This window comes from Penicillium atrosanguineum, assembly GCF_028827265.1.
Source record: "Penicillium atrosanguineum strain IBT 20685 chromosome Unknown utg000002l_segment0_segment0, whole genome shotgun sequence".
Taxonomy (NCBI): domain Eukaryota; kingdom Fungi; phylum Ascomycota; class Eurotiomycetes; order Eurotiales; family Aspergillaceae; genus Penicillium; species Penicillium atrosanguineum.
Genome location: NW_026623134.1, coordinates 3123128 through 3150419, shown reverse-complemented (window position 1 = coordinate 3150419; position 27292 = coordinate 3123128). Strand labels below are relative to the sequence as shown.

The 27292-nt window shown below is 51.2% G+C and overlaps 14 protein-coding genes across 14 annotated transcripts; 5 read left to right on the top strand and 9 right to left on the bottom strand.

Moving 5' to 3' along the window:
- Positions 1 to 620: 620 nt before the first annotated feature.
- Positions 621 to 3116, bottom strand: N7443_002980 (palmitoyltransferase AKR1; the record flags this gene model as incomplete). Its single annotated transcript, XM_056883036.1, has 6 exons — positions 621 to 1282; positions 1335 to 1447; positions 1507 to 1771; positions 1820 to 1892; positions 1946 to 2749; positions 2838 to 3116. The coding sequence occupies 6 exons, from the start codon at positions 3114 to 3116 to the stop codon at positions 621 to 623; spliced, it is 2196 nt and encodes a 731-aa protein (XP_056744877.1).
- Positions 3117 to 3956: 840 nt separating this feature from the next.
- On the bottom strand, positions 3957 to 4712 carry N7443_002979 (putative cyclin-dependent protein kinase complex component; the record flags this gene model as incomplete). The annotated part of the gene is made up of 1 exon (XM_056883035.1): positions 3957 to 4712. One exon carries the CDS (start codon positions 4710 to 4712, stop codon positions 3957 to 3959), a length of 756 nt encoding a protein of 251 aa, XP_056744876.1.
- A 777-nt stretch (positions 4713 to 5489) lies between these two features.
- On the bottom strand, positions 5490 to 6196 carry N7443_002978 (uncharacterized protein; the record flags this gene model as incomplete). Its single annotated transcript, XM_056883034.1, has 2 exons — positions 5490 to 5966; positions 6020 to 6196. 2 exons carry the CDS (start codon positions 6194 to 6196, stop codon positions 5490 to 5492), a joined length of 654 nt encoding a protein of 217 aa, XP_056744875.1.
- A 1856-nt stretch (positions 6197 to 8052) lies between these two features.
- On the bottom strand, positions 8053 to 9769 carry N7443_002977 (uncharacterized protein; the record flags this gene model as incomplete). The annotated part of the gene is made up of 4 exons (XM_056883033.1): positions 8053 to 8667; positions 8724 to 9200; positions 9254 to 9533; positions 9591 to 9769. 4 exons carry the CDS (start codon positions 9767 to 9769, stop codon positions 8053 to 8055), a joined length of 1551 nt encoding a protein of 516 aa, XP_056744874.1.
- Positions 9770 to 10136: 367 nt separating this feature from the next.
- Positions 10137 to 11594, bottom strand: N7443_002976 (hydrogen/calcium exchanger domain-containing protein; the record flags this gene model as incomplete). Its single annotated transcript, XM_056883032.1, has 3 exons — positions 10137 to 10544; positions 10567 to 10729; positions 10792 to 11594. 3 exons carry the CDS (start codon positions 11592 to 11594, stop codon positions 10137 to 10139), a joined length of 1374 nt encoding a protein of 457 aa, XP_056744873.1.
- Positions 11595 to 12677: 1083 nt separating this feature from the next.
- N7443_002975 (cystathionine beta-synthase CYS4) lies at positions 12678 to 14440 on the top strand (the record flags this gene model as incomplete). Its single annotated transcript, XM_056883031.1, has 4 exons — positions 12678 to 12934; positions 12991 to 13025; positions 13087 to 13763; positions 13817 to 14440. The coding sequence occupies 4 exons, from the start codon at positions 12678 to 12680 to the stop codon at positions 14438 to 14440; spliced, it is 1593 nt and encodes a 530-aa protein (XP_056744872.1).
- A 543-nt stretch (positions 14441 to 14983) lies between these two features.
- Positions 14984 to 15996, bottom strand: N7443_002974 (signal recognition particle receptor subunit beta; the record flags this gene model as incomplete). The annotated part of the gene is made up of 2 exons (XM_056883030.1): positions 14984 to 15724; positions 15784 to 15996. The coding sequence occupies 2 exons, from the start codon at positions 15994 to 15996 to the stop codon at positions 14984 to 14986; spliced, it is 954 nt and encodes a 317-aa protein (XP_056744871.1).
- A 295-nt stretch (positions 15997 to 16291) lies between these two features.
- N7443_002973 (putative beta-1,6-glucan biosynthesis protein (Knh1)) lies at positions 16292 to 17354 on the top strand (the record flags this gene model as incomplete). Its single annotated transcript, XM_056883029.1, has 4 exons — positions 16292 to 16474; positions 16540 to 16640; positions 16703 to 17231; positions 17286 to 17354. 4 exons carry the CDS (start codon positions 16292 to 16294, stop codon positions 17352 to 17354), a joined length of 882 nt encoding a protein of 293 aa, XP_056744870.1.
- Positions 17355 to 17694: 340 nt separating this feature from the next.
- On the bottom strand, positions 17695 to 19169 carry N7443_002972 (glutamate 5-kinase; the record flags this gene model as incomplete). Its single annotated transcript, XM_056883028.1, has 5 exons — positions 17695 to 18501; positions 18565 to 18660; positions 18714 to 18824; positions 18891 to 19078; positions 19133 to 19169. The coding sequence occupies 5 exons, from the start codon at positions 19167 to 19169 to the stop codon at positions 17695 to 17697; spliced, it is 1239 nt and encodes a 412-aa protein (XP_056744869.1).
- A 209-nt stretch (positions 19170 to 19378) lies between these two features.
- On the top strand, positions 19379 to 20212 carry N7443_002971 (mitochondrial inner membrane protease ATP23; the record flags this gene model as incomplete). The annotated part of the gene is made up of 3 exons (XM_056883027.1): positions 19379 to 19607; positions 19668 to 19927; positions 19985 to 20212. The coding sequence occupies 3 exons, from the start codon at positions 19379 to 19381 to the stop codon at positions 20210 to 20212; spliced, it is 717 nt and encodes a 238-aa protein (XP_056744868.1).
- Positions 20213 to 20520: 308 nt separating this feature from the next.
- On the bottom strand, positions 20521 to 21793 carry N7443_002970 (aurora family serine/threonine-protein kinase; the record flags this gene model as incomplete). Its single annotated transcript, XM_056883026.1, has 2 exons — positions 20521 to 20646; positions 20699 to 21793. 2 exons carry the CDS (start codon positions 21791 to 21793, stop codon positions 20521 to 20523), a joined length of 1221 nt encoding a protein of 406 aa, XP_056744867.1.
- Positions 21794 to 21895: 102 nt separating this feature from the next.
- Positions 21896 to 23036, top strand: N7443_002969 (TIP41 family protein; the record flags this gene model as incomplete). Its single annotated transcript, XM_056883025.1, has 4 exons — positions 21896 to 21898; positions 21952 to 22409; positions 22481 to 22871; positions 22923 to 23036. The coding sequence occupies 4 exons, from the start codon at positions 21896 to 21898 to the stop codon at positions 23034 to 23036; spliced, it is 966 nt and encodes a 321-aa protein (XP_056744866.1).
- Positions 23037 to 23453: 417 nt separating this feature from the next.
- Positions 23454 to 24530, top strand: N7443_002968 (uncharacterized protein; the record flags this gene model as incomplete). Its single annotated transcript, XM_056883024.1, has 3 exons — positions 23454 to 23522; positions 23577 to 23943; positions 24013 to 24530. The coding sequence occupies 3 exons, from the start codon at positions 23454 to 23456 to the stop codon at positions 24528 to 24530; spliced, it is 954 nt and encodes a 317-aa protein (XP_056744865.1).
- A 220-nt stretch (positions 24531 to 24750) lies between these two features.
- On the bottom strand, positions 24751 to 27189 carry N7443_002967 (bifunctional aminopeptidase/epoxide hydrolase; the record flags this gene model as incomplete). The annotated part of the gene is made up of 10 exons (XM_056883023.1): positions 24751 to 24871; positions 24930 to 25417; positions 25475 to 25703; positions 25757 to 25770; positions 25823 to 25948; positions 26018 to 26137; positions 26193 to 26310; positions 26364 to 26583; positions 26640 to 26724; positions 26791 to 27189. The coding sequence occupies 10 exons, from the start codon at positions 27187 to 27189 to the stop codon at positions 24751 to 24753; spliced, it is 1920 nt and encodes a 639-aa protein (XP_056744864.1).
- Positions 27190 to 27292: the final 103 nt, after the last annotated feature.

Sequence of the window (27292 nt, the reverse complement as noted above, 5' to 3'; positions counted from 1 at the left end):
GAGCTCGCCAAGATGCGATCTTCGCTCACTCGTGGAAGTCCGGAGGGTCCGCGCCTCGGCGATATCGGATCGGCTTACTGCTTTCCCTTCTCGGTCGACGTTTTCTTTCCCAGCTCGGACATTCGGGATGGGCCTGCCCACTAGGGGTGAGAGATTCAAATGGTCGACTGATTGTATGGCGGTGGACTCGGCAGCTTGGCAGTTGTGTCCATGCCCCCGAGGCAGGATTGAAAGTGGGTATCGCTGGGCCGTGGCCTCGGGTCGGGGCTGGCAGCGGAAATGGACAGCTTCCTAGAAGAGCCCCTGCAGAAAAGCCGCAGGGATCGTCCTACGCAGGAAGAATTCCCCTGCAGGACCCTAAGATTGCACTAGGACTCGAGAAAGACGTACGCCAGTAGTCACAAAGAAGGCTTCAAAGAAAGATAGTTCATTATGTGGCGTTCACTGTACAAGTTCTAAATGTAACAACATGAGATAAAAACATCAAATGCAAAAGGAACATGCCACGCAATGCAACACCGACGCTGCAGTCATATAGTGAAACTTGGAACTGAAACCGAGTATACAGACATTAAAATGCAAGGCTCCAAAAACCATTGTTGGAGAGAGCTCATCATCATTCAAACCATGTGTTCGGAATCTTCAGCAGCCACGCTGTGATAGGCTCCCCCATCACGAGCTCCGGCGTGCATGCGCATCGGGGTTTCGTACATGTCGTTATAATTCACCACCTCACCGCCCAGCATTGCAGCTCCAGTTTCACGCTTGCCAAAGATCGGGGCCGGATCGCACCAGAAGTCGCGGCAGTTGCCTACCACCCCGCGTGAGAAAGGGTTGCGGGGCCGTGCGGCATGAGGTCCATCGCGCAGTCCATCGCGTGCAGTAGCGAAGAAGGTGTCGATACCCAGAAGGGATGACCACTGCTGGAAACAGCCGTGGCGGCGACGCGGGGCGGGAGGTCGTGCCAGGGCCGGGTTCGGTCCCTGTCCGGCGGCGGTGAGACCAGCAGCGTCCAGCGAAGTCGTGCCAGCAGTCATGGCCGAGGCAAAGGCTTGAGAGCTGGGATAGGAACGGTCGATGTGGTGTCCTCTCATGTTCTCATACGTCGTCTGGTTGCGCGAAACCTGGACGAGTTGAACAGCGCACAGCATCGTGACCCAGACCAATTGAAGAATAATCCAGACGTTGATGACCAGGGCGAAAGTGTCGCGAGTCACATAATCGCATAGAGCATCCTTGACTACGCTGCACTGGGAATTCGTCGATGGCAGGTTGTTGATGTCTAAGGCAATTAGTCAACTTAATCATATTAATCGACAATCGGAAATACTCACAGCGAATGGTGAGCTGCACAAAGAGAATAATGCCGATTTCGAGACACACAATGTAGAGAACGAAGTGACGAAGGTTGTTCGCTCCAACGCAGTTGTCGATCCAAGGGCAGTGGCTTGGAGATTGTAAGTATGGGGCCAATAAGGAGCAGGTAGAGCAGGTAGAAGAACGTACTGGTCGTGCTTTGCGACACAGCGGCCGCAACGGCGGCAGTGCTTGCTGCGAAGGGGCTTTCTCGACATGCAAGGAACACAGAAGTTTTCTTCGTCAAATTTCCACAATTCAAAGAGCTGGTTAACCATCTCTCTCTGCTGGTTTCTACTGCTAATCTTCGGGACGTATCCCGGGTCTCCAACCATGGCCATAATATAGAAAAAGGCGGTAAGGGCGTAGAAGATGGCGAAAAGGATGTTCAAAATGGGAGACGAAGAATATGTACCTAGATACAGTCAGTCAAGGATAAAAGGGCATTCTGCATTCAACTCACCGGGCAAAACCTTGAAGGCATAACAAAAGCCAACCCAGAACAATGTACCTGCGAACACACCAGCCAGATATGGCTATAGATTGTCAGTCTCTCTGAAGGCATAGGCGTTTGGACTGGACGATATACCGTTTTTTGCAGAATGCGAAATTCAGCTGGTCCACGATTCGCTAATTGCTGCGCAACCCATTGCATACCAAACAGCGTTGCCAGTGTGAGTGGAACGCTGATAAAGATGGCTAGGTTGCTGAGTATCCATACAGCGACCAGAATGGTCAGGAAGGGCCATAGGAAGAAGAATTTCGCCATGAGACTCTTGTTCCGGACCCAGCCAGACAATCCCATAGGCACCGTCTTCTGGTTGCCATCGGGCTCGTAGCCACGCTCATTAAGAGCGCGTGTCCAGATGCGCAAAGTGTTCATTTCCTGCGCCACGGTCATCGGAGACTTTCCGTCTCTGGTCTTTGCGAACCTGTTCGCACCGTATTCCAGCATCTTCAGGACACAGGGCAGGGAGCCTTTCACTAATGCCCAGTGGAGTGGCGTCAGGCCGCCCTCATCCACCGCATTGGTATTGGCACCCCAGCGCAAGAACAGATCCACCAAAATAGGATATCCCTTGTAGGCAGCCCACATCAACCCAGTGTGACCTTGTTGGTCGACCACGTCCACCGGGATTTCTTGGTGTAGCAGCAGCACCAGGAGGAACGCGTTTCCATCGATGGTCGCGAGATGAAGAATGTTGTAACCTTGCACATCGGTCAAGAGGGGATCCGCTCCGTGGTTGAGCAGAAGGTTGACAATATAGTAGTGGCACCGTTGCGCCGCCCACATGGCCGGGGTAGCCACCGACTCTCCACCCTTGGCGTTCACGTCGGCGCCGGAGTCAAGGAGGAACTTGCACATCGCATATTGGTTGTTGATCGCGGCCCACTAATTAGAATTTATACAATCGTTAGCTATGTGTCCTGTCGCGTCTCCTATCCCGGAGACACAACCCGCCAGGAGAGGGCAAACAAACATGTAGTGGGGTGATTCCTTCCTCATCGCGGTGATTCGCTGTCAATTTTTTGGTCGCAAACAGATTCTGCATGGCGCCAATCTCTCCAATTCGTGCCAGTTGCATAATGTCTTCCCCCAGGGGGATTGAGCGCTTGGGCGCACTGGGCGCCATGGTCTTGAGTTCGACGTCGGCATCCAGCGAGTTTAAGATGCCCTTGTCGTTTGAGGATGTGGAACCGGAGTTCTGGCCCGAGGGAATACTGCCCTGGGTCTCTGTTGGGGAGGACTTGGAAGACATTGGATATTGTCGTACAATGGGGAAGCTGCGAGGGAGGACAAAGGAGTCGAATTCGGGAACTTGAATGAATTGCGGCCTCTAATGGTACATGGCGGAACCCTATCACCAGCGCACTTGAAACCCGGTTGACAGTGAGTGTAGAGCTGACGATGTGGAAGGAGAGTTGGCGTCGGGGGATCTGGGGATCGGCGGCTAAAGGGCGGACTTTTTTTGGAGTCGGGGAAACGTTTGAACGTTAAGGAGAGGAGACTCAAAAACGCGCTATACTCCTAACGCTGACACGATAAGCTGCGGTTCTTATGGATGAACTCTCTTCGTTTCACCTGGATTCTCTACGAGAAAAGAAGTATCTTAACTTTTGGCTTCAGATTAGCGACACGCACATGGCCGATTACTCAGCCACATAGGCAGCCGCATTCTACGACCTAGGAGAAGTCATCTCGAATAAGTCAAAATTTAGAAATTTGGCACTTTTGGCTCTCTATCTCTTCACTTCGCCGAATAGGGCAGCCACTATTGATAGGAGAAGAGAAGCAGGCATATAATGAAGTTGGAATATAGAAGACTGATGATAGTATATCAAGAAATTCGCCGTTTCCTGTTGGCTGTAGCTATCCTCAGTAGCTCTAGCTATTGTTAACTAGGCTATTAAAGTTTCGTAGATATATATGAGTCTCCTAAAGGACTGGATTGTGGACAGAGGAGCATGGAGCTCAGGAAAGTGCGGATCTTGGGAACGCAGGAGCTTATGACCTGTCAGTCGCACGATAGACAGACCAGTCACATAACGGTAGAGAAAGTTTTGATATTTACATGGCGACTCTTGATAAAAGATATGTATTATATAACTGTGCCTTCTTTTGTGATCTTGTGAAATGTGATCTCGTCCATCATCATCTGCGCATCCACGCGCAATTCAAAGTTGGCCAAAAAGCAAAAGCTGATCTCCAGTTTGGACAGCTCATGTTCACTGACTCCGCCCACTTTAGCAACTCGGCCATGTGGATAGCTCAGATCTTCCAGAGCTTTCGTAGCCACGAGAAGGCCCGCGAGGACAAGCCGGTGCATGTTCTTCGGTGTGACGCGAAGGACTTTCTCTGAAAGCGTCATTCTTGTGATATAATGGCTTGCAGCGAGTAACACGGCTGTAGACATGGGACAATACCGATGCAGTCGCAGCACGTAGTCTCGTATCGAGATCGGAGGGATCTTCTTTGATAGGAACTTCCTGGCGAGCAGTGCTAGTTGGAAGGCTTCTTCGCGGGTCCGAACAGCCGGGTCCTCCACATCTCCGCAGTGTAGGCCCACTGCTACAACGGATGACCCTTCATCCCCTGGTATTTCGCCCTCCACGGGTGTGGAGACGAATGAGTTCGGGTCTGTGCCGCCGGGATTCGTCGCGAAATAGCTATTCAACTTCTCGACATTGTCGCATAGCCGATGTAAAGCCGTCTCCGGCGCAATGTCAAAGACCATCGCGGCTCCATTCACTGGAGTTTGAGATATCGTCGTCTCTGTTTTACCGGCTGGGGAGCCCAGTTTCAGCATGGATCGGGGGGATTTTGCGCTCTGGCTCGCGCATTCAGTCTGCACCATGACGGCGGTCATGCTGCCGTGGTTTATTGCCCGCGGGAGTCTGCTAACGGGGTGGAGCAAGAGGAAAGAGCGCACCCGGGCCTAGAGGTGGACGGATACTCCTTGAGTAGGTATCTCATTTTAGGACACCCAAAGACGCGAGAGCTTTGTACTGGCGTGGCGATCCCAGATCACGGCGAGGGGTAAGATGCGCAATGATAAGCGAGCGGAGTGTAGCAGGAAGAGCCGGTCAGCGGAGATGTAATCGATCGAGAATCTGTGAAACGTAATGGGCCTGACAGCCTGACGGTGGTTAACGTGGTATGCCCAAAAAAGCCACCGCGCCATCGCCGCGGAACTCACTATCGTCCAATCAACCCCATGAGCAACCCTGGTCAATGGTCAATCCCGATCGAAAGACAAGAAACGATGGAATTTGGAAATTTCAAGATCCAAGAGTACTGGGAAGAGACTGAAGCAGAGCAGAAAAATGAAGATCGGAAACTGGAAACTGGGAACAGGGAAAACTACAGGGGCGAAAGATAAGGTGATGTGACCCGCTTCGGGACTTCAACACCGCGCATTTCTCCACTACTTCACACCGGCTTTCACTCGGACTCGGAACCGTCTGTGGAAATGTGGAAATATGAAAGAACAACAAAAAAGAGAATTCATAGAGCTCCAAGTGAAACTCCGTACTCCAACCCCGGGTATCATGGTATCATGCGATGACGGCAGACACATCACTCATTGTGGCCAGATCACGACTTACTTCAAAACACGCTCAATCATCTTGCTTCAGCAATTCGGTCCATAGGGACGGGCAGCTCGTTCTCCATTGCGCCGTGTGTTGCGATTCGTTTCCGTCTCGACCCATTTATCATCCCGGATTTGTATATCGCCCTGACGAGACCGGACCCGAGTGAGGACCTCAGTACCCGAGTCCACGAGTCCGCCAACTCCATATTGTATAATTCGGGGCTGCATTCTAGGTGATCGCTCTTCAATGTCAATACGAGGGGCTCTTTCCTCGACATTGCGATTCTCGCGGCGTTGGGGCCAGGGGGATCTCGCTCGAGGTCGCGGTGCGCGGTGCACAATCATGGTCGGTTCGGGCCCGTTGTTTGGGCGTGCATAGCCTCCCTGTCTTGGTAATCTGGTTTCCAAGGTTCGACCTCTTTTGGCCGATGTTGACTCGTTTGGCATGGCCTCTTCCACTCTGGTGTATCGGCTGGTTGTGGTTTCCTGGAACGCGCGCGCGCTTTCACGGCCTACCTGTTGAGCCCAGTAAGAACGAGGCTGTCTCTCAAGGGTGTGATCTTACGTACCTCAAATGTGCGTTCTGGAGGTTTCCGCCGTCCTTGTCGGAGTGGCCTCCGCTCAGCCCCTATGGACACTTCTCGACGAGACCGATATTCCCGGGGCTCTCGGTTCTCCGAAGTCCTAGGGTGGTCATCTCCGGACCGACGACCGCTTTGTAGCTCAGAAAGGGGTTCTGAATCCATTCTGGGTAGCCTATATCGAGTCCTAAAGGTACGCCGTTCTCGACGAAAGTCCGGTTCGCACAGTTCCTCTCGAGGGTCGACCACAAATTCCCGTGATGGACACTTTCGGGATGGCTTTTCCCCCTCCCTTCTATTACTGCTCCCCTTCCTTTTCTTGAGAACGTCTAGGAAATCCAGGCCCAGAAGTAAAGACAGCCACTTTCTGGGCCTGACCATGTCTAGGCTTGAGACGGGCTTAGAGATGTATTTCCTTAACTCGTAGAACGAGCAGTCTGATATCACAGAGTCACAGTCTCTGAGAGTATCAGATCGAGAGTACTCTGTGTCGTTAGAGTATCGATCTCTCGGCAAAGGTCTATTGCGGACCGGGGACCGACGTCTGAGACGCCTTGGAAGTCTTCGAGGGAACGGGTCGTCGTAGGTTCCTGAGAAATAGGTGCTGTGCTCGCTACATAGATCGGTTTCATCAATATCTGACAACATGACAGCAAGCACCAAGGCAGATCGGAGGGCAAGATGGAGATCGGAAGTCTCAGGGCAAACAATGCCTCGACATACAAAGAGGCAGTCGAGCAAGATATTCGCCAAAAAGACAATATCATGATCAACGGAACTGATACTAGATGTTTCGTCGTCCCGCAGATAAGACATAAAAGACCCGCGTAGACAGAGTAGAAAGGAAGGTGAAACGAGCAGTAGAGAAAACGATGCCTACCTAAGAAGAACCCTCAAAGGCATGTGGTAATGGTCATAGGCGTATCGCAGGTGATTTTTTTGATCCGTCACAGAGCTCAACCGTCCTTGTCTGGAGCACAGTATAGCGAATCTAACACGGGACAGGTAATCTATTCAGAGCCATAATGAAGAAAGAATATGGTTTCCAAACCCGCACTGTTATATGCGGTTGTTGTTGGGTCTCCATTATCAAGCGTAGTATAGTGAAGGCAGCAGTGTCCTTTTTGCAAGACCTTTTACAGCTTTTTTATTTTATTTTTTATTTTCTATTTTCTGTTTTCTGGGTTTTTTTGGGTGGAGGGGGGGGGGGCTTTCTGGTGTGGCTGATAGATAGTCGGTCACAGGGGCGCAGCGAGTCAGCAGGGAGAACGCGGATGACAAAGTGACCTCTTCGAGATGATGTCTGGTATGTTGGATATATTGTAGGAGACCTCACTGATTTCAATACTTGGCTCGGCTCAGGTCTTGGGGTCTTGCCTGGCTTCTCTATAGTATACTTCGCGAGTCTGGTGAGACCGCCATCGTCGGGCAAGAACTTCTGTACCAAGCGATAGAGTTAGGACATAAACTTCAATTTGTTTCAACATCAGATAACTATGAGCGATAACAGGACAAGGTATTTTCCGACTATTCCAAGCGCACTTTTGTTGCGGATTCTCTTTTCTACGTGTAGGGTTCGAATTGTAGAACTTTCCAGTTTTCCTAGCTCAGCCCAGTCCGCCTTGCGCGAGGAAGGCGATCGACACACAGAGAAAGTCTTCGTTTCCACTAGAAAAGTATTCAAAGAAATGAGGCTCTGGCCCAAGAAGACATGGGTCCCGGCAAATTTGACATCATTTGGGGTTGACCGGGTGGAACTCGATCGCGATCTCCCGCGCAACAATGCGCGTCACAGAGCCGATGCATGCAGGACGTGGTGGCGTATCACCAGCCACAATGCAGGCCGAATCACGGTTGCAGATTCTTGTTGGTTGTTTGAAGTCTGTCCCCATCAAAGAATAAATGACGGGCTGAGGTGTGACGAGAGCTTATGGCTGACATTGTAATGCTTCTATGATTAATGGCCCCCACTGACTTTGTACGATTTATCGGGCCATACATTAGGCAACAAGGCCCCAGATCTAGCTCCATCGCTCGAGGAATCTATCTTGTGCCTTGTCTCGCTGGTGGAGTACTTCCAAATCGAGCCCTTGCACGCCTCTTTGAAGTTGGGCAAGTTGGGCCTGTAGGCCTGATAATGCTTCTTCTTGACCGGGGTCGCGCAGTGACGTTTCAAAGTGCGAATCGGTCTTCAATGAGGAGAACAGAAGTTGGGATGCATTGTCCACCGGAGCTAGCTGTGCCGCCAAAGGTGATTCTACTGCTGCCCCGAAACTCCGTAATGTTTCCGACAAGTGCATCCGCTTCTCGTGGAGTTCTTGAGCACTGCCGCCCTCCGCACGTGGCCGAAGTACAGATTCGGGAGAAACCCCGACACGGCGCAGGAGGCTCTCCAGAACGGGCTGTTCTGGTGCCGGAGCCGGGTTGTGACTGGCCGCAAAGATAGCACCAGGCTGTATTGACCGCCGTCGGAGGGATTCCCGTCGAGAAGACGTCTGAGACACCAGAGCAATGGCTGCTTCGGCCTGATATAGTGAAGCGAGCTGCTCTAATAATTCACATGAAGATTCGCGGGCCCCAAGTTGCTTCGTCAATGTCTGCCTGGACAGAGTCATGTCAATCAAGGTATCAAGTGTCTGTTATATATTTTTAGTTTAAGCCGGGTCAAAAAAGGGCAGGAGATGAGTCTCACCCGTTCCAACCTTTGCTGCGACGCTGCCCGAAGTTGTCCTTGTTCACGGTGAATCTCTCGAAGAATGGGTTCATGGTATTGTTGCTTCGTGGACATTTCGGCCAGGATCTCAATTTCAGGATATAATGATTCCAGTTCTTCTTCAAGTGCTGAGAATGTTTCGTCTTCTACAGCCACTTGGCCATAGTCTGACTTGCTCGATTGTATTGCTTCCAGATACAATCGGTCTAAGCGGTAGTGGATCTCTTGTGCAGTGGTCTCAGCCAGCATTGCACTCAGATCAGCGGTCCGCTTGACGGTAGATGCATCGCTGCTATTAGACTTAATGCCGGCTATGAGGGCCTCTAGACTCGCAAGTACCTTATCATCTTGCTTTAGTTGAGTAGACAGCGAGGAGAGGATGCGTTTGTTTTCTGCCCCCGTTTTGTCCGTCGCATTTCTGAACCTTGTCTCTAGCTCGTCGGAAAGCTCGTTGGCCTGTGAAAGATCAGTAATATGCTTCCCATGGCCCTTTTGCACGGTGAAATTACCGCAATTGTCGTGTTCTGCCTCCCAACTTCATGTTTCTTCCGCAGCCGTCCGAGGTCCCGACTTCGTTCTTGATCCAAGTTTCTTTGCCGTCGCAACTGGCTTTTGAGAGTCTCGCATTGTAGTGAGAGTGCTTCTGTCTGTCTCTGAATAGTAGTTGTCGATGACTCGAAGGATTCGATCGCCGTTCGGATGTCGTCCTCTAGAAAGGGGCGCGTCGCGTTCAGGCTGGGGGAGCGCAGAATGGGCTGGAGGAGGCCCATACTCTCGAGCTTGGTATATCTTATTCATGATGTCAGCTGCCGTCCAAGCCAGGCTTTGTTAAATTGAGGAGCATACAAGTGCAGTTCCTCTCTGGAGAGTAGAGTCTCCGGCTGCAGATGCCTCGACACCCACTCCGCATTGTTGTAACCAGTAGCCGGATCCTCCAAAGCAGATTCAATCGCGTCCTTCTTGGCGATGAGTTGCCTCTCCTTGAGTATGGATAATATCTTGTCCGCCGAGATTCCAGACCCCATTATCGGCGGGGATGCCTTTCAAGCGCGTGGAATGCGGCACGAAGGTGGAGCTTAAACTCCCCGACTTGAGTCCGATAATTGTTTATCTTAGCTTTGGCCGGAGCTTCTTCGGGCTCCAATTTGGGACAAGAGATGATGATTGTGCTTAGCCTCTAGCGATTTTTCATTCTCTTTTTGACTATTGGGGGGTGGGTTACTGATGCGGAGGATAAGTGAGGTCACGTGGCTGTAAACAATTTTCCCATTTGGGCCATAGTTGTGTGACTATTGTACATTAGATTTTCTTTTATTGTAACGCTAATAACACATAGTATAGAGAAATTTAAATATCAAGATTGACTTTAGATCCAGTCGCTGGGAGGGCGTCTTATGCCTGGTTGGTCGAAGCTTGTTCCACTCCAGGGTAGTACCAGGATGTGATGGCGATGATGACATAGACGAGCACACACAAGGCTCCCTCCAAATAGTTGGACTTTCCATCTCGCAGGAAGTTGCCGACGACAAGGATTGAGAGCACCAGGAGAACAACCATGAAGATTTCGAAATTGAGACTCATTTTCTTGTCTAGACCCCAACCCGCGATGACAGCGAGCGGGGCGTTCAGGAGAGCTGTTTGGATCGAAGGACCCAGGCAATGGAAGAGTGCAAAGTTCATCTGATTATCCCAAGCTTCGTCCACGGCCGTAAGGTGCTCGGCAGCCTTTTCAACCAAAGGGACCAGAATCAAGCCCATGAAATTGTCCGAGACGCCAAGGGCCACAATGTACTCAATCTCCTGCACGAGGAAGACGGCAGACATGCATACACAGGTCAGGGGAGATTACAATGGCCACGATGCATTCAAAGAACGTGAGCTTGGCCCTCAGGAGCTCCTGGTCTCGGTCTTCATCTTGCGCTTCGTCCGACTCGAAAATCTCGTCGAAAATGGAGTTGTGACTGTGCAGGTTGAAAACGAGATATCTAGCAACAAGAGTCAGCTGTAGTTCTACCGATCAACTGTCTTTTCCAGACATCAGACTTACACGAAAAATGCGACGAGAAGAATAACAGCAGTTGCACGGCTAATGGTCAGCGCATCCTGTTCCAATTGGTGCAGAGTAAACTCTGTATTAACGGAACCTTTCAGCGCAGTGTAGAAAGCGCTCGGGATTAGCAACCCGAAACCTGCGACCAGCAGCAGTCCGGTTCCAACCTCACTGACCGCCTCGTGGAACACCTGCTCGTTCCGCCTAAGACCTCCAACAAAGAAACAAGTCCCTAGACAGAGAAGCAGGTTGGCCAAGATGGAACCAAGAATGGCAGCTTGGATGACGGGAATGAAGTCCTGTTCCTCGGAGGAGTTGTGAAGCAAGACCATGAAGAGCACAATTTCTACCACGGCGCTTAATGCCGTTTCCAGTAAGACACCGAGGACTTTGGGTAGCTTCTTAGACAGCTCCCCACCGGCAAACCCGAGCAAATTCGCGGATGGCACCATGGCGATGTAGTTGAGGGCAAAGACCCAGACGTGAAGATCAGGACGTGCAAAATGCATCACAATTGCAGCCGGGACAAAGGGCCAAAGGATGTTCACTATCATTGAAGCTGTACAGACACTCCTAGAGCATACGCGAAGAAAGTGGGCGGGATGGAATCCCTTACGGCCGCTCTCACCGGCACTGTCGACACGGAAAAGGCCCAGGACATAGCGATGAGGATGCGTTTTTCTTTCGTGAAGAGGCAACATCGGATTTTCCTGGAGATCTTTCTCTTGCGGCGGCGTCAGGATGTCTCCACTCGCCTGCGGGTGTGGCCCCCTTGACGCGGAGGAGCGGATAGAGCCCATCTCGCCAAAAGGACGGCGATGCCAGAAAACTGATGCGACCGGAAATGAAAGATCAAGGGTCAAGTCAGAGAAGATGCACGAAGTCTGCAAAAGGGAAGTTCAGTAGCGCTAAGGGGGAGAAAAAGACCAGGGCGACCGTCTATACAAGCGAAAGAAAAACACACGAGCCGTGTGCTCTGACAGAGCCAATCAAGCCATGCATAAAGCAGGAAGATGGGTCTAATGGATACGATGGATCTGGAGGAGTCCAGAAGGTCTTGGCAGAAGCCACTGCCTTGGTGCTGGAGCGATGTCGTGTAGATTCATCTCCGTTGGCTCGATCGGTGTCTCCGGTGTCGCATTTGCTGTCATGGGTGATCCCAGCGCGCCCTTTGAACAAGTCCCTGATGAATTGGCATCTCGACTGGAAGCATGCCAGAATGTATCACCTTCCCCATTGCAGGGGATAAAACCTCGGCTGTGGAGATAATTTGTGCACAGCCACAAGCTTGGCTCCTGCAGACGAAGCTGGCGGAGCTGAGCGGAACCCTGGGCCCCCGCGCAGATGATCTTCACGAGAGAGATCTGAGAGTCTTCAATTAAGAATTGATATACCTGCATAGGTACCCCAGGCAATCATCGTGTCTATCTGTCCGGGGCATACCGGAAGACCAGCTGAATCAAGGTGGGATAGGAAACGTTCGGAATTGAATCAGAAGATGCCTAGCGAGACCCTCGAGTCAATGCCCAGATAGAGAGAATCAGCAGGGCGCACTTAAAAAAAACACCTCGATCAGGCTGTGTTCCTCCAGCCCACAAAAAACAGACAATTGCTGAGGCGTAGATTGAAAGGGAGATGTGGCGTTGCATGCTGCATGCTGCATGTTGCATGACGCGCAAGGCATGGGTTTCACAAAAGCCTCGACTTGGAAAAGTTGGGTAGTTTAATTACTGAATTTGGGATCAGAGACGATCACGGGCGAAGACCGGTTCCACTGTTTGGCGGTTATCGTCGGGCGGGGCAATAATGGCAAAAAAAAGGTTCCGAAGATTTCGCAACCTTCATTCTTCACCATTTCTTGCAGAATAGGCCCTTTACAGATCATGGCTACCACCAAACCCTCTATCCCGCCCGTGGTGCTGGATACTATCACTCAGCAGATTGGCAACACCCCACTGGTACGACTGAACCGTCTGCCCCGCAGCCTGGGAATCGATGCCACCGTCTACGCTAAGTTGGAGTATTTCAATGCTGGTGGCAGTGTCAAGGATCGCATTGCCCTGCGCATGATCGAGGAGGCAGAGCGGTCCGGTCGTATCAAGCCGGGCGACACCCTGATCGAGCCCACCAGTGGCAACACGTAGGTGGTTTTGTTTCCCTTCATCGCCCATGCAATGTGCTAACTGAGATTGTCAGTGGTATCGGTCTGGCTTTGGTCGGTGCGGTCAAGGGTGAGTTCTCTGTGGGAGATGAGGTGTGGATGTTCAGAACAGACTAACTCGATCGCGACAGGATACAAGACTATCATCACTCTGCCCGAGAAGATGTCCGCTGAAAAGGTGTCCGTTCTGCGGGCCTTGAACGCCACCATCATCCGAACCCCCAACGAAGCCGCCTTCGATTCGCCCGAATCCCACATCGGAGTTGCCAGGCGCCTGGAGAAGGAATTGCCCAACGCTCACATCCTTGATCAATACGGCAACGAGAACAACCCCAATGCCCACGAATTCGGTACCGCCGAGGAAATTTGGACGCAGACCAACGGCGAGATCAAGGCTATTGTGGCTGGTGCTGGCACCGGTGGTACAATCACTGGTATCGCTCGGGGTCTCAAGAAGCATAACCCCAACATCGAAGTGATCGGTGCCGATCCCCACGGCTCCCTTCTGGCTCTGCCTGAATCGCTGAACGACCCGCATATGAACGAGCCCTACAAGGTGGAGGGCATCGGTTACGACTTCATTCCTGACGTTCTGGACCGCAAAATTGTTGACCGGTGGTACAAGACCGCCGACAAGGAGTCTTTCCAGTACTCGCGACGCCTGATTGCCGAGGAAGGCCTCCTGGTTGGTGGCAGCAGTGGAAGTGCTGTCGCCGCTCTGGTCAAGGCCAATGAGGAGCGTAAGTTTTCCAAGGACGACGTCGTCGTTGTTGTCCTTCCGGATAGCATCCGAAGCTATTTGACCAAGGTAAGTTTCGCTTAAATAATCTCTGTCAATCATTCATACTGATTACTTCCAAGTTTGCCGATGACGACTGGCTGGCTGCCAACAACCTCCTGTCATCTTCTCCCATTGCGGACACTCCCACCCAGCAGCCCCCGGTCTCCACCGATCCCTTGGCCGGTGCGAAGGTCAGCGCTCTCCGTCTGAAGCCCATTACCACTGTGACTTCCAACACGCCGTGCGAGACCGCAATTGAGACCATGCGTGAGAAGGGCTTTGACCAGCTGCCCGTTCTCGCGCCCTCTGGCCGCAGGCTTGTGGGTCTGCTCACTCTGGGCAACGTTCTCAGCCGATTGACTCACGGCCGCGTGTCTGGAAAAAGCCCGGTGTCTGAGGTTATGTTCGATTTCTCCAAGATCCCGGAGGTTGTGACCGATCCTCGCGACATGGGTGTTACCCGTGCCTCGTCGGGCGCCAAGTCTAACGGAACGGACGCCACCCTATTGCAGACTAAGCATCGCCAGTTCATTGAGATCACCATGGACACTCCGCTCAGCGTGTTGAACCGATTCTTTGAGTGGAACAGTGCTGCCGTTGTCACGGAGAAGGACAACACCGGCGCGATGAAGCCTCTGGCTATTGTCACCAAGGTTGATTTGCTCACCTGGATGCTGCACCAGAGCAAGACCAACGACGCTTAGTCGGTTCTGCCACCTATTACTTGGCTTGCATTCCTGGAAGTATTTTTGTTTCTGCTTCTCGGGTGGAGTTTCAACACTGGTTCATGGTTTGTCATTGTTCTTTTGGGACCGGCGTTTCTCCTGCGTCAATCAGATGCCATGTCAAGGCTCCGGTTGGATTCAACTCACTGTGGAATCTACATAGATTGTGCAGCGCGGGATTTTATCGCTGCACCTTTGCATAATATTCATAGACTCGTTAATATACAAGTGAAATATATTCGATTTGTGTCTCACGTGCTTCTTCCTACAATCTCGATTCGACTAGATATCCCGTATGATATTCACTCCATTTGGCACCGAGGCACTTGGGTCATTAGGTGCTCGTTGTTTGTAGATTATAGAAGAGTAGAATTTTTGTAGCTAGGGACGTGGGCCTTCACTATACAGCGCCCCCGTCCATCTATATGCAATCGGAAAAAGATGCTCGGTCCGCTCACACAAAGGGGAATCGACGCTTTTGAAACAAGGTACGAAGAACAAGTCTGATATGTCAAGTCATGCTCACAGACACATACCGATCCATTCTTCCCAGCGACGCACACCGGATCCGTACTCCTCCTGCGGATCGCCCTTGACGGCACCACCCACGACATCAACCTTAATTCCCACTTGTTCAAGCAACTTGAAGGTGAAAACACCCTGGGCATCGTCATCACCCAACACATCTTCTTCAGCATCCAGTCCGCTGTCCATGCTAGCATCCATCAGACCCTTGGTCTTGGACTTGCGAATTCGATCAATCTCGGCTTCAAGCTTCTCCCGCACGGAGCCAGGAGGCAGAGATGTAAACAAGTCCTGCTTGTTCGCAGCAACAAGGACGGGGATATCAGCCTCCCGCTTGGTAGAAGACTTGCCCTTGCCCATTGACCGCTTCTGAAGAACCAGCAAAACATCGTGGAGGTAGGTTGCGGCGTCCCGGAGGTTGGCTTCGTCCACCAGAGCTGCAGTATCAATCATGAAGAGCAGTCCCCGGATCTTTGTTTTCACATCCTTGGACGAGGACATGGACTGAAGCTCCGCGATGCCCTGAGAGGTACGTAGCTTGCCGTGGCCTGGGGTATCCTTCAGACGGTACCTGATCGGGTTCCGCGAGGCCTCTTTCAACGAAGGGTCATTGACAGAACGATACCGGTTCGAGGCAGTGGGGACAGCAGGCGGCAAAGTGACGGAGACCAGTGTCGATGCCTGAGAAGTGTGGGTAAGATGCGACTTCTTTGAAGCCAGCGAGGACTTTCCTTCCAGCTACAATATATCCAATTAGAATACCGAAAGTCCCCTCATAGGTTGAGAAACAAGCATACCAGAGTTGTGAAGGCCGTTTTGCCAGCTCCGCCGGGGCCTAGGAGAAGGAAGTTGCATGACGGCGGCGACGCTGCAGCGCGGTAGAAGACGAGGTGCAAGAACACCGGAACACCAAAGGTGATGATGATCGCAATAAAGATGGCTAAGGGGCTGCCATCAAGCAGCTTGGTGGCGATTCCCGTCACCGAGTTCCATCCGGCTTGACTCGACATGGTGGGCTGATGGGGAAGCTAAGTTTCAACAGTGGAGTCAAGTCAGGGAGAACAGAATACGGCCGCATGTGATAGCACGGACCACTCCTTATCTTAGTGCACATCATTTGCACTCGTTGCGTCTTTTGCATCTTTTGCACCTTTGGCACCAGTTCAAGGGACAAGGGCGCTGGAATGGACAACACAGTCCCGCATACCTCGCATACCATGGAGATGGCAGGGGGGCTCCCCCTTTGGTACACTTCATCCTCGACTTGGATCTGGTCCGTCTTCTCTCTCTCCCAATCCACTCAGCATGAGATTCGACCGTCTGCTTCCTGCTCTATTGTCCCTGTTGGGTACCGTCTCGGCTCAGACCGTGAGTGGACTGACATTTGATGGCCGAGACTCGGTGAGTCTTGTCTGGGCTTTTGATGGGGAGACCTCTGGGCGATATGACTTCTACCTGTGTGCAGGCGATGAGTCTACAGGCTCATATGTAAGTGAAATCGGCTTTCTAAGTACATACTTTCAGAGCACGGCTGATGGATCGAATCATGAAAGGAAACGCTGTTACAAGTTATCAACGATGGTGTCTACAACCCGGGAGATTTGGTGTCTTTCCGTGTTGACCCAAGTGTTGGCGGAAACGACCTGAATGCATAGTATGGACAACTCTCAAATCTCGAATTGAAAGGGGCCGAGTCTGACTTGTGGCCATATTTAGCTTCCTGAAGGTAGTTCCTTCGGATCACAAAGAGCACTGGTCCGGTTTCACCTCCCATTTCACCCTGACCAATATGAAAGGCACCTTTTCGACCAAGGTATCCAATGCACTCAAGTCAATGCAATCCATCGAGATCTCCTGGGCCGCGGAGGCAGATGCCAACATCCTCAAGGCTGCCGAAAGTGGTCCTGTCTACAACGAATCCACGCTCAATGGTGACATCTATGGTGAGGCGACCAAGTCCTTCCTACAGTTCCCCACGCCAACTATTCCCAATGAACTGGATCGACATGAATTGCGGAAGCGTCTCGGAATTGACCCGCACAACATCCCCTATGGTGAGCAGACAGGCCTAACGAAGTATGCCCCGATGCCCAAGAGGGCCGGAAGTACGATTGCGGACAAGTCGCCGACGCCTCAGTACCCGCCTTTTCCTTTCTCCATCGCAACCGCCTACCTTCCTGCTCCTACGGTTCAGTATACGGACACTGCATACCTTACATGGACTACCCATAGCATTGAGAACACGGTATGCTCGACTTCTTCATGCGTAGGTGCTCGTTGAGCTGACAATTGTTTATAGGCTGCCCCTGCGGCTGCTCCCACGCTGGACAAGAGGATGCAGGCGTGGCTCGAGCGTTGGAAGGATTAACTATAATCTTCATCTACAGCATGTATATTTCCCTGATGTTTTGCGATCTTGAGATGAGAACTTTGCTTCAACATTTCCTCCAAACAATCATGTATGTTTTGAACATGTCTATGTTGGCTGGTATCACTTGAGAAACATGGATCATCTTTGTGCTTTTCCCACTAAATTTCTAGGCTGAGCCTTGACCAGAGATTCATGTCAATGCCGGCCCATGTATGTTGAATATGCAGTGCTATGTTCGATAAATCACCATTTTATCTGCCCTAGACACCAATGGTCATCGGGGCGACTTCGCTTCCTCCCTTGCGGACGTTATTGAGGAAATGGCGGGATGACAGCATCAGTCTTCGGGGTGGAATGAGATGTTTTCACGCAAGGCAACGTAGTCGCTCTCTGCATAACCAAGTAATGACTCAATTGAGTTGCTGCGGTGGCCCTTGATATGCGCAATTTCAATACTACCGTAGTTTACAAGCGCACGGCCAACTTCCCGCGGTTCTTGGCCATGGTGAAGAAAGTCTCCGTTCAGGGCATCTGGATCCGGTCGTTCCACAACCACCAATCGGACTGCTTCCTGCTGTCCGAAGTGGCCTTCAACACCGAGTACTCCGGCCGGGAGAAGACTGGCCTTGTTGAGAAGAAGTGCATCATACGCTCCTTGGTCGATATAGATAGTACCGTGTGGGGTGAGCCCGTGGAGCAACCAGAAAGTGCGGGACTGGATTGGGGTATCAGATGGGAGGAAACGAGTGTGAAGAGGAGGAGCGGGGATATCCGCCAACTGGTCAGGCAACGTATCGTTTAACCCCGAAATCTCCCGTAGTCTTTGCAGGTATTTCACAATATCATGAACGTTGCCGGGCTTTGAGCTCTTGGTAATGATTGTGGTCACACCAGCACTGGTTCCCAATTTTGCGGCCACGATTTTTGTGCTCATGCCACCTGTTCCCAAGGAAGACCCGGCGGACGAGACATCAGCTTCCAGCGCTGAAATATCAGAGACAACCTCAATAGGTTGCGCATCGGGGTTATTGCGCGGGTTGGCAGTATATAGGCAGTCGACATCAGTCATCAAGAACAGATAGTCGGCCTTGACTGTTGCCGCAGTGATCGCGGAGAGGGTATCATTGTCGCCAAATTTGATTTCCTGTAAGTCTCAAGTTAAATCGGAAGTTCAGAACATCGTATTCAACAAGAACAAAATGCGTACAGAAACAGCCAGGGTATCATTTTCATTGACAATAGGAATCACACCCATGTCGAACAATTGCTCGAACGTATTTTGGGCATTAACATATTGTGCTCTCTGTTGTCTGGTTAATGAACGGCGAGGATAAATTGGGCGTATGACAGCCTTACATCTGCAATATCGTTTCTCGTCAAGAGAATCTGGGCCACCGGAACTCGAAGATGCGAGAACAGATTATCCCACAGACTCATTAGCCGACATTGGCCAACCGCAGCAAGCGCCTAATATCACAATCAGCTCCATTCTAGATGTGAGATCCACTCAGCAATCAAACTGCAAGTTCGCACCTGTATTCGGGGAAGGTAGGTTGGTCTTTCGTCCACGTCCATTCTGCGCAAGCCAACGCCCACTGCGCCTGAAGAGACCAGCACAACTCGGTGGCCATCTTTGCGTAACTTTGAGACCGTTTCGACAATCAGAGTCAAGATCGATAGAATGGGCTCATGGGTTTTCTCGTCGACAATGGAACTTGTCCCTGAAAGAACATATTAGCTTCGTTCCGCATTGAGTCACATATATCTCCCCGCACCGAGTTTAATCACAATCGTCAACCCTGAGGTCGCCATGTTGCACAAGCCAGTCTATTCAAGTTATTATGACAATTGGCCCACCTTCAAACGCACTGAAAGGAAGAGTTCCCCGCACGTTGTCATCGAAGTGGGAATTGACGAATCGCGATTCCCCCGGGGAAATCTCCAGTTTCTGCCGGCGGCGTCCGCCTCTGCGGAGGTTCTTCCTTTCCGATTGCGCGCTTCCTTCTGTTCGTGAAATCAAAATGTCCGATTCTCAGTCGCCGGGTGCGACCGCACCTTCAAATGGAAAACCGGATACCGGGTTTACTCCAGGTGATGATACGATGACACAGTTCCGCAACATCTACTCCATCTTGACCGGGAAGATGTCATCCGAGGGAATTGAGCAGTTCCGCGTTGCGCGAGACATTCGAAATGAAGCTGCTGACTGCAAGCGATGTGATGAACAGCGTGACTACCTACTTCAATGGAGTGAGTTGTCTCCTTTCCGAAAACGGGTCAAGTGTACAAGGCTAACAACCTGTAATAAAGGTCCGACAATTCGCTTCCTCAGTGACAACATTCGGCAACTTGGTGGCGATCTTCACAGTCATAATATCTATTGCCGCCGCTGTACCGATCGAAAAGGTGGTGGCTTCGATCCCGAATATGGAATTCTACTTTGTGCAAATGAGATGAAGGACCAGGGGCATTTAGAGGACACAATGGCTCATGAGATGGTTCATGCCTACGATCACCTGCGATTCAAAGTCAACTGGACCGACAACTTGCGACATGCTGCATGCACAGAGGTATGAGCCTTGTTTTTAACACTGGCGTAGCGGGTCACACCGGCTAACCCATGCTAGATCCGAGCCAGCTCACTCAGCGGCGAGTGTAGATGGGCGCGCGAATTTTTTCGACGAGGCCAATGGAAGCTCACCCAGCAACACCAGGAGTGTGTCCGGAGAAGGGCTGTCTTGTCTGTGAGGGCACGGCCTACTTGCAGAGACGAGGCTCATGCACAGCAAGTTGTCAATGAAGTCTGGGACAGCTGCTTCAGAGACACCAGGCCATTTGATGAAATTTACCGATGATACCGATCCCACTGCGCTCTGTCCTCTTTACCTCCATGATTCCACTCAGCCTTGCAACAGTTTACCCCCATCTGTACCATAGAGTTTTGAATGTACCATATTTCATTAGCATTGGATAAAAACAAGATTAACAGCCCAGATGACCCCGTATCCTGACCGGCTATACTCCAGAAGGAAGACAAAAAAAAGACTCCGAAGATGCGAAAGTACCCAACGCCTTGAAAAGAAGTCTTATCGTCCACACAGTGGACATAACAAGATAGAGAAAAAAAAAAGATACAAAAACACCATTTGACATGCGAAGACAATCATGCTTTACCATCCTTGGACGAACCCGAGCTCCGCTTTGCATCTTTCACGCAGTGCTTGACAATCCAAGGATGACGTTGGATCTCGTCCAGAGGAATCCGCTTCTCAGGGTCCAGAACAAGGAGCTAGAGCCAGTCAGTACTGCGGGGTTCAATACGAATGAAAATTAAAACTAACCTTCTTAATGAGGTCCCTAGCCTCCGGGCTAACAAAGGACGGCACGGACATATCAGCCCTCGTAATTCGGCGCTGGGTCATCACGGGCGTATCTTCGAAAGGAGCCTCGCCCACCAGGAACTCATACGCCAGAACACCAAGACTCCACAGATCCACCTTCTCGCTGTAGTAGTTGTCCTGAGAACCAGGCTTCAGCATCTCCGGAGGGAGGTAGTCGAGCGTTCCGCACATGGTTTGGCGTCGGTTGTTGGGGGCGTGGACACTCCAGCCGAAGTCACTGATCTTGATTTCTCCATGAATACCGACAAGAATGTTCTCGGGCTTGATATCACGGTGCATCACATGCTTCTTGTGCAGGTACTTCAGCGCCGCTGCCATCTGAGCAATGTACTGCGCAGCCTTCCATTCAGGAAATCGGTGCTCTTTGCGAAGGTGCTTGTACAATTCACCCCGGCCAGCGAATTCGAGGATCAAGAAGATACGCTTGCTGTCATGGAAATGGCCGTAGAGCCTCAGGACGTTCGGGTGACGGAGGTTACTCTGAATCTCAATTTCACGGCGGACTTGCTTCTGGACGCCGCCCTGCTGCAGCTCGGACTTGTGAAGCACCTTGAGAGCGCAGACAAAGCCCGAAGATCGCTCCTTGGCAAGGTAAACACGACCAAACTTGCCCTTTCCAAGGGGTTTACCGATCTCGAACATTCCGAGATGCAGTTCCTTTGGCACAGAAGGTTCACTCAGCGACGTAGACGTACGCTGTTCTCCATTCTCGTCCGTGTTTCGGGATGCTCTTGCGCCCTGAGAACTCCTGACAGGCGACGGAGGGACGTTCATGGAGTTCTTGTTGTCATTGGTATTTTGAAGAGCCAGCTTCAACAGATGGGCCCGGTTCGGGTTATTCATCTGGGCCGCACCAAGACCGGAGAGAGAGACGGCCGTCGACAGAGAGCCCTGAGACAGATAAGCAGGCTGCATTACGGATTTGAAGGGGTGTTCCACTACCTTTTGCTTTCCATAGGTGCGGTCGCCTCCATTTTCCTTCTCGTCCTTGACAGATAGATGCTCGAAACGAGCTTCCAATGTCTTGGTTGCCATGGTCAGGATAGGTAGAAAGGATGCGAGGCGAGGAAAATGGGAAGAGAATAGATGTCGATAAGCAAGCACAGTGTCAAAAGGCAGATTCAAGCCCGTGCAAGCATGGTCAGTTGGCGTAGAGTCGTTGTCGAGTAAATTAAAGAGTCTAAAGAATCTAGGCGAGGAACGGGTGTTTGGGGTCGATGGTCGCGTCTCCCGGGCAACACCTTCGGTCCGCCTCTTTCTCCGCCCGCGGGGCTCTATCGCCATATCGCCGTATCGCTATCAGCTCGGGCTCTGCGACATGGTCTAGCATGTATTCCACGCCCTCCACTGTGCCCAAGGGGCATTTGGCTGTCTCTCCAGAGGCCAAGAGGCCCAATGAGATCTCCACTCATGGCTTTCGAGTCTCAACTCAAAAGCAGCCCATTCTGAAAGCCGACCCCATCGAGGACATGACCAAAAAACTCGGCATCGCCCCGCCAGAGATGATCTTTGGTGATAACTACGTGATGATCGAGCATCATAAGAGTGGATGGGCTATTAATTTTAACTCATTTGATGCGCTGGATCTGGTGGACAAGACCGGGCAGTCAATGCTTCAGGTCGCATATTCCAAGGAGTGGCAGAAGAGCAGGTACAGGGCTCCAACCTCAACCCATTGCTCTCACGGCCGACTTTGATAAGCTAATATTGATTCACTGATAGGGAAAGCACACATGAAGGGATTAAGGAGGTCGTCAAGCCGTTCGACTGGTCCTACAGCACAGACTACAAGGGTACTCTCAGCCCCAACGCGAAGCCATTCGAAGAGACCACCCAACCGATCCCCATCGAGCTTTTGAAGCGTCCAGACCCAATTCTATTCTTCGACGATGTTGTCCTTTACGAAGATGAACTGGCGGATAACGGTATCGCTATGCTGTCCTGCAAGATCCGTGTAATGCCGGGGAGAATGCTTCTACTGTCCCGATTCTTTATGAGACTGGACAATGTCTTGATTCGTCTTCGGGACACTCGTGTTTACGTTGATTTCGAGACCCGTGAGGTGATTCGCGAATACCAGTCCAAGGAATGTGAATATGAGAAAGTCAGACAGGTATGATCGTGGATCTCAAGTAGTCCTGCTCATCCCGCTAACACTTTCCAGATGCTTGCAGGTACCCGGGACGACATCCCGGCATTGATGAGAGACCCTAATAGACTCTCCGAGCTGCTTCCTATTGTAGCAAAGCATTCGGAACGTGTTGTCCTTGATGCTTGAAATTCTGTCTTTTGCCGAGATCTTCAAGCGGCGCGCTTACCATGCGAAAGCAGAGCTATTGGATTTATCAAAAAGCAGACAGCATAGCTGCCTCGATTGTCTGAACTCCTACGTGTTTTGTTAAGAAACTTGTCCCATGAATAGACGAATATGAAATGATCCTTTTATGAATTGCTTTGGTACTGCAATTACACTACATTAACTTCAATGATATTGGCCGTCAATATCCTTTGATCAAAATCTATCCACCGAAGTATCTAGTTATACAGATGCGTAGGCATTGCTGGCCATCTGTTGTGTAGAACTGGGTTTTGGGGCAATGGCCCCGTCATTGATCGCGGAGGCAAACGGTGCAAACGCCCCCGATCGCCGGGCGAGAAGAAGCAGCTTTCAAGAAAAACTTCAACACATCGCAAAATGTCGACCACAAGAGCAACAAAGTTTTGGACGCGGGAAATTCGCAGATCTCAGATCCAGAGCCTTCAGGTATATACTTCCATATCTCTCGCGCCCCGAGAGTCGAGTGCTGACCTCCTATAGCAGTCCTTCACCCAACGCGCATCCATCTCGACTACGTCGCAGAAGCCCATCAGCTGCAATGCTGCTTCAAAGCCCACCTTGATGGCATCTACGGCATGGTCGCTAAGCCGGGATATGCTGTCGCGTTCTACATTACTTGTTCGATCCTACTCTCAGGGATCTACCGTCTCTCGCCTCGCCAGGAGTGCTGTGTCTCCTGGAGCTTCAGCCGAAACCTACATTGCATACGGAATGACGCAGAAGCTTTTTGAAGCTTGCTCAATTCAGGCAGATTATAAGATCCCTCAGGCATCTCAGAACGGTGTGGCCGTTCCTACCACCGAATCCGGTGAACATCTTGGTGTTGGCGACAGCTGGTGGTATCGAGGTTCGTGAATGCCACAAGAAAAAAAACTCAAGTCTGCCCGAGTACAGGGATTAATACGTGTGTCTACAGAGCTCGGCCTTGTCCCGACGTTTTCCACCTGGTCGCAAATCACCTTCCTCCACATGTATCTTTTGACGGTCCGATTGCGCGCGCTTCCCACCCGAGAGAGCGTACAGACCTACTCCCGCCACCTGATCGATCATTTCTCGCACAATGCTGAACACCGCATGGATGTCCTTCATGACCTGGGCAGCCGAACTATTCGAAATAAGTACCTGAAGGATCTCTTTATCCAATGGCGCGGAATAATTGCTGCTTACGACGAGGGCCTGATTAAAGGGGACGCGGTCTTGGGGGCTGCTGTCTGGCGGAACCTGTGGAAGGCGAGCCCCACGGGACCTGATGGCCAGGAAATTGACTGGACAAAGGTCGCGTGGGTGGTCGCCTACATGCGACGAGTCCTGTCAGAGATCTCGAAGATGGACGAAGCGGATTTGGTCTTCAGTCTTAGTACTGGAGACGTAAAAAGCTCCGGTATCTTTGGCTACTCTGCGCTTGATAAGAAAATGGCCGAGGGAACCAAATAAACCCAAGCGGTCAAGTGTAAAACAACTATCCCTTCTCTTCAGCATCTTTGTCTTACTCTTAAGTACATTCGGAATTTCCGCTTTATCAGATTAATTGAGCCATGTACAGTAGTCGATCACATCCAGCTCTATGCATTCGTTCGTTCGTTCGTTCGTTCTTTCTTTCTGATTTCTCATCGGAGCCTATAGTATCTGTTCTCTTGAATAGCCTGGAGCTTGTTTACTTTTTGCCAAAGAGGTCCTTCTCGACCATGCCACGGCAGATAGGGTGGTAGAAGTCCTTGTACTTCTCAAAGGTCTCAAGAGCGACGGGGCGGTTAATCTTCTGAAGATTGCGGAACCTAATTCATGCACGTTAGCTAGCTTACCTACCAGGGCCATCAGGGTCGGTGATCTTACAGTGGTCGAACAAACTTCATTCTTCCGATTCGGCCCAGCAGTTCTGTGGTAGGCTCGATAACACTCTCGTCGCCAGCCTTCATGCCAACCTGGAAGTACAGGTTGGAAACTTCGATGTTGTCACTCTTGGCCAGTCCGTAAACCTCCCCCATCAGCTTCGAGAGCTCAGGGCGGAGGGGCTGCTCCCAACGCAGAACCTGTTCCAGGAAAACGACGATCTGGTTGGCTGTCAGACCTTCTAGGTCGCTCGCCTGCGGCTTGAAGGAAGAATTGTGGAGGGTTTCCCATTTCTGTGCCAGAGAATAAACGACATCCACCAGCGAAGTGTCAAATTGCGGCTTGGGGGGCAGACCAGGAGTGTAGAACCACTTGTCCCAATCCAATTCATTCAACAGCTTGGATGCCTCAGCATCCGACTTGAAGAAGTCCAGAATCGTCGCCTTAAACTCGTAGGAATCGAGAGACTTCATCTTGAAGACAGTAAAGTACTAAAAACAAGTAAACCAAAGGCTGTCCCAAAGATGGATACTTGGGGGATGGCATACGTGAGGAATGAATTTATCAAACTTCGGCTTTCCAACCAGATTCTCGAGATGGAACAGGAAGTTGAAACCTTTCTCATAAGGAATGCTAGAGAAGGCATCGTCAGGGTCCTTGCCCTTGAGATCGGTCACCAGCTTGGTGAACTCATGGTCGTGGCCAAAATGCTCGATGGAATCAGTCAGCGATTTCCAACCGATAATAGCAGAGAAGTGGCGGTATGCCTCTCCATGACTGTAAAAGTTAGTGACACCAAAGAGGAGACGGTCAATTCATAAGAGACATACATTGCAGCCAGGATCTATACACGAGCCAGTCAGAATGGTCAGGCCAAAAACAATGAAGTCACATACCCGTCGTTCGAGGTACACCGTCCAGCCCTCGTTGAGCCAGAAGTGCTCCCACGAGGCGTTGGTCACAAGGTTACCGCTCCAGCTGTGAGCCAGCTCATGCGCAATGACATCGATATTTTCACGGTCCTGGTGCCTCGTGTTAGTATCAAAAAAAAAAAAAAAAAAAGACCTGTCTAATTTGCCGGTGAAGCCCACCTTGGAGATAATGCTCGGAGTAGCAAAGGTAAAGATGGGGTTCTCCATGCCACCATAAGGGAAACTCGGCGGCAGAATCAAAACGTTGTATTCGCCCCAGGCATAGGGATATACGATTTTCTGCATTTATATCAGCATTGACGGTAGGCAGAGCCGAGGAAGTTAATTGAATTACCTCGATGGTGGTGATGAAAGTTTCCGTGTCTGCCTCGAGCTCCCATTTACAATCCTCCAGCTTATCAGGGCTGGTGGCGACCACACTTCGGGGGCCAATGGGAGCCTCAGAGACATCACTGTTACGAGATTAGTTAGAAGTGTTTGAGTACGATTAAGGTGATTTTCTTACCCGCTTGCAATTGCAAACAAATAGCTAGGAATCGGAACCGACTGGTTGAATCGGTACAGGCGGTTTCCTGATTGAGGGTTCTCCGAGGAATCCCGAAGGGGTAAACCACTGGTCATGACCGGGAGAGGAGAGGTAATGTTAAAGTCGAAGGTGCTCTTGACATCCGGCGTATCCTGGCAAGGGAAGATAGACCGCGCGTGGATGGCCTGGCATTGCGAGACTAGCACCGGGTAAGATAGAGGGTTTTGAAATGACAGGGTGTTCCTTATCACCTACACATATACGGATGTTTCTTGTTGGAAGTTTGGGCGGGAGTCAACCACTGGAGTGCCGTGCACTTCTCAGTGGTCTTCACGGCGATCTACCCCCCGGGGAATGTCAGTGACTGGAGGGCAGGGCCACAGGCATATGAAAAATCAAAACATACATCAACCTCAATGGTCTCATTGAGCTCCACGGCCTTGTCCAGGCTGATCTTCAGCGGGGTTCCGAAGGGTGCCAGTGGGGACATCAGCTCCCACTTGGAGGGCTGGCCATTGACCTTTACGGAGCCGATGTCGAGATAGCTGGTATCCAGGATAATCTCACGAGACTCGGCATCGGTAGTTGATTTGAAGCGGTGGACGACATTTCCCACGAGCTTCTTCTGGTCGAACAGGATATCGAAATTGGCCGTGATGTGGGTGGAGCGCCAGTTGTTGTAGTTGCTCAGCGTGTTGGGATCACGCAGATTAGTAACCACGGCCATTCTGCGTACAGGAGATGATTTCAGGACTGAGAAAGATCGCGACAGAAAGCGATGAAGTCTGAGCGGGGAGGGTATCATCGTTCCGCGTAACCAGCTAACCACGTAACCACTGGCAATATTTTTTTTCGGTGGTCCCGCCTCTAAGCGATACACAATGCAACCCCCGTTGGACGAGTCCAGG